The sequence below is a fragment of the Fulmarus glacialis genome, unplaced genomic scaffold (assembly GCF_000690835.1).
Source record: "Fulmarus glacialis isolate BGI_N327 unplaced genomic scaffold, ASM69083v1 scaffold27656, whole genome shotgun sequence".
Lineage (NCBI taxonomy): Eukaryota > Metazoa > Chordata > Aves > Procellariiformes > Procellariidae > Fulmarus > Fulmarus glacialis.
In genome coordinates this window covers 1-10,602 of record NW_009216611.1, presented here as the reverse complement: position 1 = coordinate 10,602, position 10,602 = coordinate 1, and the positions used below count along the sequence as shown (strand labels likewise).

Genomic DNA, 10,602 nt, shown 5'->3' with positions numbered 1-10,602 from the left:
GCCCGGGCGGGCGCGGCCGGCGCGGGAGCGCAGCTGCGAGAAACAGCGCTTCTGGGGAGACCTTAATTCAGTACTTGCAAGGAAATCAATACTGTGTGAACTCTGAGATGCAGCTGATGTTTCTGAAGACCTCGACACTATGGTCTCGTTTATTCAGAGTCACTTTAACAGTCACATTTTGCTTCTGACTGCGTTCTGGGCACTGGAGTGGCTTTCAGTGTTATTAAAAGCAGTTTTTTTAAACGGATGGCACCGAAGAGGGAAGCCAGGCTCCTTCACGGGTATCAAGGCTTCGTGGACATCACTTATTTTGGTTTATACCAGCTCAAAACTGAACCTTCACTGCCAAAAAACTGAAGCCATAAATTATAACTATGCTATAGTTTCACATATAAATTAATTCCTGTTACTGCGTACTAGTACAGAGGATGCAATGTGGGCCAGAAATTTGGATGCTTGCTACCTGGGAATGGGGTGCTTTGTTCCCATGCCTTGGTCTGTGCTCCAGAAAAGGAAAGTGGAGAATTTTATATTTATGGGGTGCAGAGGTCTAAATGACCACTACCTTTAAGAGAGTAAACTGTCGTTTCTTCTCTTCTTTTGTTCAGCTCTTCGATGAAGCTTTTGCTCACATCATCTAAGGCCTGAAAGTGATATGGCTTATTAATAAAAGCTCTAGAAATGCAGTTACATACCTAAGTTTTTCCTGTTTTCTTTTGATCTCTGCTATCATTACCTACTGTAAAAATCTCTGCAACAATATGCTTCATTTCTCTCTGCAGTGATTCCTACCTGTTAGTATCCCTTATCAAATGTCTCCTCCCCTGAAGATTCCATCTCTCATGCCCTCATTTTCCTTCTGGCAGGAGAACAGGCTCTGCCTGCGCTCTGGACACCCAGGAGGGATCACCAGATCGGTAGGTGTCTGTGCTGTAACTCTTGCCTGGCAAGCTGGGTGTGCTCAGATCACCCACAGCCCACTGTCGGGTCAGTGAAGGCAGGCTACCAGAGCATGCAGACTGCTTTACCGTGGGTCACTGGCCATGCCCAGATGTTCTTCCATGGTCTGATCCAAGGGGTTTCTCTGGGACATTTTGGAGAGAGCAGAAAGGGTGGGCTGTGATTCAGCAGCTGATAGCAACTGAACACAAGAGAGGGCACCACTGTATTCTGTGTGTGAAATCCTTGCCCCAGGGAGGTCAAAAGAAAATTTCCCTTGACCTGAGCAGGGCTAGGGCTTCACCCTTCTATATGTTGGACTGGTTCAAAACTGGGGTTAAGCTTTCTGAGCCAGGAGGTTTCATAACTTTTAATGGGTAAACTGCTTCAGAGGCTGCATTTTCCCCCTCTTAAAACACCAGCTATGTAGTGATGTTTTGTCAATTCACAGGACACTAGACAATAGTTACAGCTAACTTATTGATGCTGCCCCAAGCTTCTCTCCTCTTTGCAGTGAGCCACTTACAATAATGATGGCCTTTTGAGCAGCTTCATTGTGAATAAGCGTTGCCTTCTCAAGTGCTTTTTCAAAGTTCATGATTGCAGACCGGTAATCCTTTAATTTTACTGTAATAGACAAATGAAAACATCTATTTTAACACAAGATCAATAGAACAATAGTTAATCAAGCAAGTCTCCAATGAGAGGTCTTATTCTGAACAGTTACTTTGGCTGTTAAATCACAGAGATGTTTTCACTAAGGTGCTGAACAGACAGGCTGTCTCCATCCTTAGAGCAAAATTTGTACTAACGCCTTTTACCTTGTGCTTGTGCCACTAGTACAGTAGCGTGGAGTTGCCACTCAACATCTCCCTCTTCATCTGCTGACTGCAGGGACTTCTCTCCGTAATTTTGGGCTGCTTCAGCTTTATTCAGCTCCAGGTAACATCGGCCAATTTCATGGAACAGCCAGGTCTTCTCCAGGCTGGATTTTGCCATTGGAATCTTCTCCTCCCAACTTCAAGCAGAGTAAGAAAGGCAGACACTTACTGAATCTCTCTAGGTGCAGTTATCATTTCAACCACTGATTCTATAAACAAAGGGTTCCAGGTACTGTTGTTACGAAAAATTTCACAGCCCCCCTTGCTAACAAGCTGAAAAGACATCATCTATTTAATTCAAAATACAATCTTATGTGTTTTCTGTTACTAATTTTACATACGTGTCAATAGCTTGCTGGAATTTGCCGATTCTGGCATAAACTCTGCCAATGTTATCAAGGGCTCTGGATACGGCATCTGGCAGGTTGCTGCGTTGAAAAGAAAAAGAAATTGTAGTAGCTGACATATAGTCTTGTTCCTGACACAGTCTGCACTTCCTTCAGCTTTATATATTTTCTTTGGTGCTCAACTTGACTTCAGACTAAGTGTTGAGAATTAGAGGTAAAGGACCAATGTCAGACTGAAAGCCATAAAATCGAGATTTTTGATTTTGTCTACAGCTGTTGCAACTGACACCCCATAAGACACAGGGAAAAAGGGTTTAGTTTTGTCTTTGATTTTTTTTTTGTGCAAATTTGGCAGTCCTTGTGAAAGTCTTTCCATTTTTCTTTGCCTCAATTTCCCTTTGTGGGTCCCTCGGAAGTCCCCTACCAGCTCCTAGGTCCCTAACACTAATAGATTATTTCTGTCCAAGAGGAAAGTGAAGACCCAAAAACGTGTCTGCAGTGTGTCTGCAGACTCCTACAACAGACTGCTGGTAACAGGCCCAGCTCCCAGGGCTGTGAATGAGCAAAGGCCCCGTGCTAGAGGCAGCTCCTTCTATAATAATGTAGCCTGTGGACTTCAAATTTTTTCCGTAATTAGTCCTCATTCCCATCTTCGGAAGTGGGCTGCTTTGACTACCCTTACTTACAAATGAAAAAGCTGATGAAAGGAGAGGATAAATGCGTCGCTGGGGGCGATGCGAGTCCTTACCAATGTCTCCTCTCACCCGGCTGAACTCCAGCCACCAGAGGGCAAGGCCCCCCCAGTCATCGCTGCCTTTCTGTCCTTTAAATGCAACTTCATATCGGTTTAAAAAAGTAGTAAAATTATGTACCTCATTCCTGCCTCTCTACTGCTAATTGTTAACTTTATTTGGCATAACTGGGGAGTGGAGATCACTAGGAGAGAGGCAGAAATTTCTTTAACCAATGTTAATTTTTAAAAGTGATTTGTGAAAACAATAAACAGTAAGTCAGTTACATTTTAAAAGCCCTATGCAGTATTAGCAAAAATAAACCCAAAATAACTCCAATTCAAGCAACTATTCAGTGTTTTCTCAGGTGCTTTGCTTACTACATCTTAAGACTACATTTTGCTTCATTCTGTTTTTGCTGAAAGAGCTGCAGAATGTTCTGTATGGGCAGGTAACTCTTAGATAAATATTTCAAGCCTGCTATCATGGTTCGAATGCAAATGATTTTAAGAGAAAATGTAGCAGAAAACTTGTGCAATTTAGAGCCTGATCTTCCTGAGAAGGAAGTGTATACTAGAGGTTAAAGTGCTGAGACTGGGACTTGTGTTCTCTTGCTTTGCTTCAGCAGAGTTTTAAATGTGCCATGTAGTCTAGGTCCCTTAAAAATCTGCTTCAGGCTCCTTATTTTTGAAATGGTGAAGATAATAAGTCACTAGAGACCACGCTACTTGGGCTGAGTCTGAATGCATTGCCCTGTTAAATCTCCAGGTGAGAATTACAACATTACCTGATTCTAAAACATCTTAACAGAGGTACTTTCCTCTTTTCCCAATCCTTCTGAACTTCTCAGCACTTACTTCTGCCTGGCAAATTCCAGATCCATTTTATGGCTTTGCAGAGCTGCCTCCATCTGGCCCATCTCTAACTGAGCATTCCCGATGCAGCTGTGGAGGTTTCCAATCAGTTCATTCTTGTTGGGAACTTCATCATCTGACCACCCTTGTATTGTTTTTAGCACACGCTCAGCTTTCTTGCAGCTTTCTTCAGGGGAGTCGCCAGTCAGCACTAGAGACAAAGAGGAAAGTTTAATGCTAGCGTGTGGACACAGTGATATTGGGGAAGCAAGACTAAATGCAGTTGTGTAAGCCTCAGGCAAAGCTTGGGAAAGGCTAGAGCTCCTAACTCTTCGTGCATCTCCTACGCTCCTCTTTCCAATCTCCAGGAAATCTGCCCCTGGGAGATGGTACTTCTGACCCTCCCCCTGGCACTACTGGAAATCACTTTCATCACAGCAAGTAAGGGGAAATGACTCTGGTAATGCTTCACACTTGCTGAAGAAAAATAAAGGAGGATGATGCTTGTTGTTTGGAGGTTTTTAAAGCTCATAGTTATTGCAGCAGGGCAGCCTGGTCTTGGAGATGAAGTTCTAGCTACAGTACTTGGGTTTTTATCTCCTAAATTAGCTCCTCGCACTTTCCTGGTGAGCTCAGTTCATTGCGCCCAGCTGGGCTACAGTGCTGCAGGAATTAGACTGCAGGATGTTTCTGACACTACCTTCACCGAGCTGTTGTAGCTTAAAAGAACTGAATTGCAGTAACGACTAAATTCTTTTCCCTGGGTTGTAAAATATGTAGCACGGGAAGAGAGAAAGAGACCACAAGTGGCTGAATTACTCCTTCCTTCCAGACCACTGTTTTTCAGCTTCTTCATCTCTGTACAATGGTATTTTTGAACTATAGATATTATTAACTCCAGTGGCCTGCAACTTCTAATTACCAGACCAGTGGCATTTGCTAAGCATGCAGCAGTGGCCTACCTGGCTTTAATATCTAAATGGTGTCCTGAAAACCAATCAGCAAGACTTCAAGTACAGAAAAAACTGAGAAAAAAATGTGTTGGATTCTGTATCTAAGAAAGTGTTGGGAAAGGTGAAGAATACAAAAGCAAATATTTCCCAAAAACTGCCTACTACTGTTCATTAATACTTGCACTGCTCCTATTGTTCTGGTCTGTAATTACTGCAGCAAATAACTACATGTGTCAATCATCATTTTCTTACTACTTCCAGCCAGGACACCTACACATATCAATGTCCTCCATGCTCTTCACAATGTATCTGCCAACCTCAGCTGGTTTTCTTTTCTTGTCCCGGATCCACCTTTGCTGCCTGAGCTTGCGCTCTCTCACACGGGCATAAATAGGCTTCTGCTGCTGCCAGAATTCACTGCGTGTGTCCAGGTAGGAAATCCCACTCAAAACCAGGTCTGCTACTTTGATCCCCTGCTTTGTGCTGCTCTCCATCAAATCTGAAAATAAGATGGTAGAACCCAGGAAAGTATTAATGTATATGATGGATGAAGCTGCGGTTCAGTGGGGGACTGCTTGTGAATGTTCTTCTGCTCTGATAGAGACATAGTCCTAGAAATGAACGTCTTCAGTGCTCCTCAGAACTGATGCAAGTAGGAGGGAAGTTATGGAAAACTTCCTTGCTGTGACGCATTCTGCATGTTGTAGTGAGCCAGAGTTGGTGTTCCCAGCCCCTATAGTTGCTGCCTTCTGTGCTGACAAGAGCCAAGAAGAGGCCCAATTAATGGGGGCCAGCTGTGATGAGCGAGCACCTGTCCTCCTGGATGGAACAATTATATGGGGCATTTGAACTGAAATGGCACTTTGGAAAGTGTTGTGAATTAGATTGCAAGATGGAAATTGAGGCTTTTACATGCCTGGAAACCAGATAGCCCACATGTATTATTAATGCTAATAATACCATAAAACCTGTGAGTAGACTAAATTCTTAATTACTTCTCTATTACTGGGTAAAAAGTTCCCTAGAAAAATTACTAAAGGGGAATCACCTTTCTGCCTAGTTCTAAAATAAGATACTGCTCCGAATCCTGCATCTTGATCTTAACAGCATTTATAACAAAACCACAAATGAGTTAGTCTTATGAGCAATGCTTTGCACTTAATGGAAGTGTTAGTGGAATTTTATCATTATGACAAAAGTTAAGTAATTAGTAATAATACTGTTTCTGCTTTTGATTTCATCAGCACAGATTGCTTTGAGCTGATTTATTTTTCATTATAAAAGCCTGCCATTTAATAGGGAAGGAAATATGCTCAGACATAGTTATGAACATCAGATCTGGCTCCAAAAATACCTATACTCTCCAAACACCTGCCTCTCTCACGACCACTGCAAGCACTATGTGCTGTGTGAGCTCTGATACAAATAAGGAAGAGTAGTCATAGGGATATGAAAGACGAAGAAAAAAAAGAACCTGCTTAGAAGAAACATTTAGATAAATACAACGGAGAAAGACAGACCTTCATCCTTGAGCAACTTTTCTAGGTAGGCCTTGTCAGCATAAAGCTCTCCAAGAAGCTGTCGCTCTGTTTTTGGATTCCTCACAGGCTCCTGTTTCCTTGTCCATTTTTGATCCTTAGTCAGTTTGATTTGGAGTTTCTGATTTGCTTTTTTGTTCTACAGCAAGAAAAAATAAAGGAGGTTGGGGGAGACTAGTGGGGAACACTAGAATTAGCAGAATTCTGTTTACACTCCATATAAGCCAACTTATTTTTTTTAAAAAAAGCAAAAAGTCAGTGTCTCACCAGTTGCTTTGGTCATGAGCAACTGACATTTTGCACCCAATTGTGCTCCCGCACTTCCAAGAACAGGAGGGGACATTATAGTAAGAGCAAGAATTAGTTCTGCCCCAGTGTCTTGTGCTGTTCTGGAGGGCCCCCTGGTCAGTGCCGTGGGAGGACATTAAGGCTGTGGGGAAGGCAGGTCTAGTTGTCCACAGTCAGAGAAACAGAGGCTGTAACAGCCAGGGCTTCTGAAACATCAGGAAAGTGCTTCTGAAGTTTCACATCCAAAATCCCAACAGTTACAATGCTAATCTTTAGGCCCCTTTGTATAAATTATTTTTACCACTGAGTACCTGTAATTCCAGCTGAAAGAAGCAATAAGCATTCGCTGCACTGACTTGAAAGGGAAATGTGGCTTGGCATCTCGGAGGAACAAGGCACTACTTCAATGGACTACCCCAAAATTAAGCAATCGAAAAAGTGTCCATTATCAAAAATGTGAACCTTAAACATCAGGTAAAACCAAAGTAAATATTGTAGATAAATGTACCCTGGCTCCGACCTCAGTGCTGTTACTTATTAGCCTTTGATGGGTGATCAGCAACACCCAACAGAAAGTCAGGCTGGTAGAGAAATTTCAAACGGCTTTGTTTCTCCATGGTTGCTCTTCCCTGCCCTTCTGCCTTCTCCTTTAAATTCTGTGTAGCTTGAACCAGAACTACATTAAAAGCAGGTGCATAAATACTCTTATAACAGATGAGTGTGCTTCCTACGCTCAAAAGGCACTTCACTAGACCAGCTGTATCCCCATCCATGTTGCTGCAGAAACTATTAATCCTCTAATGCCTATTTCAGAAAGTATTAGCATTATAATAACTCTAATTAGCTTCTAAAGCAAGAGCTCTTCAGATTGTACCTCTGCCTGCCTGCTTATAAAGCACAGATGCTCTTTGTTCTCCAGTTTAACTGAGGATGGACCTGCAAATACAGAGAAAATACTTGTTAGTGTTGAAGAATAGCATGCAGAGGCTTTAGAAATTAAAATGACCATAAACATGCCAACCCTATAATGTCCTGTTTGAAATAATTTTTTTTTCTATTCTACTCTGGAATAACTTTCTATTAATTCTTTCACATGAAATATGTGGACGTTGGTATGTTCTGTAAGCGGGGAATACAGCTCGTAGATGCAGCTCCTCTCGGGATTTTAACTACTCTTCTCACATGGCACCAGGGGGCTCCCGTCACAGTGCAGATTTCCTACAGAGACATGCTACACCCTGCATGGAAACAGAGGAAGAAAAAGGACGGCAGGTTCTTCTGAGGGATCACAGCTGAAGCTTAAAGTTGAAGGAAAGCTCATAAGCACAGGGATCTCCAGCAATCCAGAGAACTATTTAAAAGTTTTTGTGCACTGACATTAGGGCAAAACTCCCATTTCATTTTCACTCTGACATCCAGTTCGGCTATTCAGATTGCACTCTGGCAGTGGAGTGAAAAACAGGTCTTTGTTTTGGCCTGGTCAGAAGGAAGGAAAGAGCTTTGCATGCTGTTGAAGGATTTCCTTCAGCAAGGCAACTGGGCCAAGATCAGCGGTGCGAGTACACGTGTATCACGGAAGGCAGGTGTTTCTGAATCTGCCAAGCAAAGCAGATTCAGTAGAGCAGTTTTGGGGATGTACCCTGTTAATGTGTGTGCATTTCCCAACTATTTAAACATCTAGATCAAATGCTAGCATGTTTCCTTGCTTCTTTTCCCCATTTAGCATTTAGGAGCTATCGCTTGATTAAAAAAAAGGTTTTGGTTTTTAATCTGTTCATTTGCCTACAGCCCGGATGCTTGAAGGCATTTAAAGCCCTTAGCTCAGTATATCAAGCATGGCAAGCATTTCAACTGAGAGTTGCAAAGATATCTAGGCATTTGTATTAAGCTAAGAAAGCAGCAGTAACAGAGGAAAGCAAGCCACATCTAGAAACTCCCTGTTTTTTTTAAATGAGTATCATGTATGAAAGAGCTTCAGGCTTTTACGCAGCTGGGACATGAAGTTAATCTGTGGCACTGGAGGTGGACCGAAATTTTGAAACTGCTTTCAGGGAGAGTAAGGCACTTGAATATCTCAGGGATCAGGGCCTGTGTGTATGGGTGTGCGGCAGGGTGTGTCCCGGCTCTGTGAAGGGACAGGCTGTCGGGGATCCACCTGCGCAGCCTCTAACTGCCCGGGCGGGTTTTACAGCAGTGAGCTACGCACAGGCTGCTCTGTGCACGTGTCTAAGGTGGCAGCCCCAGCTGAGATGTGTCTGTGTGCCTGAGAGTGGGTGCACGTCCTGTCCGTGCCTGTCTGCATATGAGAGCATTGCTAAGAGAAAAACGAAGGGAAAAGGGACAAGTTTTCAGTTTACTTTGAACATCGCTAGGTCCTTGGCCTTTCCTGTCTCCTGCGGGACTCAGTTCTATGATCTAAGCCAGAAATGATGAAAGCAGTGCTCCATTGCAAGAGTCAACAGTTTCACTGGTCTTATGCAATGTAAATTGGAGGAACGTCAGGATCTCAGGAAGGCCAGTCTCAGGTGGCGAGGCAAATTCCATTACTAACTTTGAATATTGGGATAAAGATCTCAAAATGTGTTCTGTAATCAGTAGGGCTGTAAATAGATGAGCTGCTTTGTTCTCTATTCCCTAGAACATTTTCACGGTGACTTTGGAAATTTAAGTTAATCTCATAATTTGCTTACATAACTGAAGTTATTAGACATATGAATATATCTAAAACATATATGAATATGCATATGTATATGACTAGGCATTCAGCCAAAAAAAGAAGGAAAAAAGAACAGGGCTGTGCTCTCTTTGGTGCTTCCTGTTTTCATCTGGGAATGTCCACTGAGCATGGGAATCCAGAAGCAAAGAGACTCTCTTGTTGCAGGGTCCTTGGGTCACTTGCTGAGCTAATATGCCATCAGCTGTCCACTGAACAGCTTCTGGCTGTGCTTGTAGGGGCCATAAAATGAAACATCTTACTTCCAATGCAGTTGACAATTGCCTCCCGGGATTTCTCGATACCCAGCCTGAACTTCTGTAGTTCTGGACGTAGTCTGTAGCCTCGATGATAAAACACTAACGCAAATTCAAAATCGCCCATGGTATATAATGTCTCTGCTTTTTGGTAAAGTCCCTAGAATGACATTTGGAAAAAAAAAAAAGAATAAAACAGAGAAAAAAAGAGCTTCAGACATCTCAATTAACTCCCCGCTAGGCAGAAGTGAGAGCCCTATGCTATCGCAATCTGCATACAATAAAACCCGATCCCAGGACTCTTTCTCAATTGTTGACTAAGCACCTCCACTTCTCTGGAAGCAATAAAAATGTCAAGGGTGTGTTTAGAGTTAGCCGTTTCTACACAATACTGTCTCCCAGACCCTTCAGGGTTTCATAGATGAAAGACCAGTCCTTGGCCACCCCAGACTCTTACCGCTTCACGCTGTTTACCTTGGAGAATGTTTTGTCGTTTTGGAGAGAAGCTTCAGCATCTTTCAGGGAATTTTCTGTGTCTCCAAGTTTCAGGTAACATTTTGAGCGGGCAACTAGACAGTGCTTGTCTCCTGCTCGCAGCTTCAGTGCCTGGAACACAGCAGACATGGATATGTCATCAGTGCTGGGCTCAACAGCACAAGCATATACAAGCACATATGTTTGATGCAACCTGCTCTGTCCCAGCATGGATCTTGATGATGGATGAGGATAAAACCACAACATTTTCACTGAAAAAAAAAATTCTGTTGATGTTCACACGTTCCCTCTGCTGCAGCTACCCCGTCTTTCCATGCCATAGGTGCTGCAGCTGCCCCTCTCTGAGCTCTCCCCGACACCACTGCTGCACCTCCTCACGCTGCCCCGCGTGTGCCACCTCCCTTCACGCACCACCAGTGCGTGACACCTCCCTTCGTGCTGTGACCTCCAGGCGCCCGTCTTCGTGCTGTGACCTCCAGACGCCCGTGGGGACGTTTCCCTTCGTGCCACCACCTCGGCGGGCCACGTCCCCTCGCGCTGCCACCTCCCCTTGCCCTGGGTGCCACGTTCCTCCGCGTCCCCCTTCCCTCCGTGCTGCCACCTCTG

At 43.6% G+C, this 10,602-nt stretch overlaps 1 protein-coding gene across 1 annotated transcript; it reads right to left on the bottom strand.

Annotated features, from left to right (window-relative positions):
- Positions 1 to 565: 565 nt before the first annotated feature.
- On the bottom strand, positions 566 to 10,107 carry TTC25 (tetratricopeptide repeat domain 25; the record flags this gene model as incomplete). Its single annotated transcript, XM_009579378.1, has 10 exons — positions 566 to 644; positions 1,466 to 1,566; positions 1,761 to 1,957; positions 2,162 to 2,248; positions 3,756 to 3,963; positions 4,980 to 5,204; positions 6,226 to 6,382; positions 7,406 to 7,467; positions 9,508 to 9,661; positions 9,976 to 10,107. Coding segments are annotated over 10 exons (1,402 nt in total), but the record flags the coding sequence as incomplete, so codon positions are not given.
- Between the last annotated feature and the right edge of the window lie 495 nt (positions 10,108 to 10,602).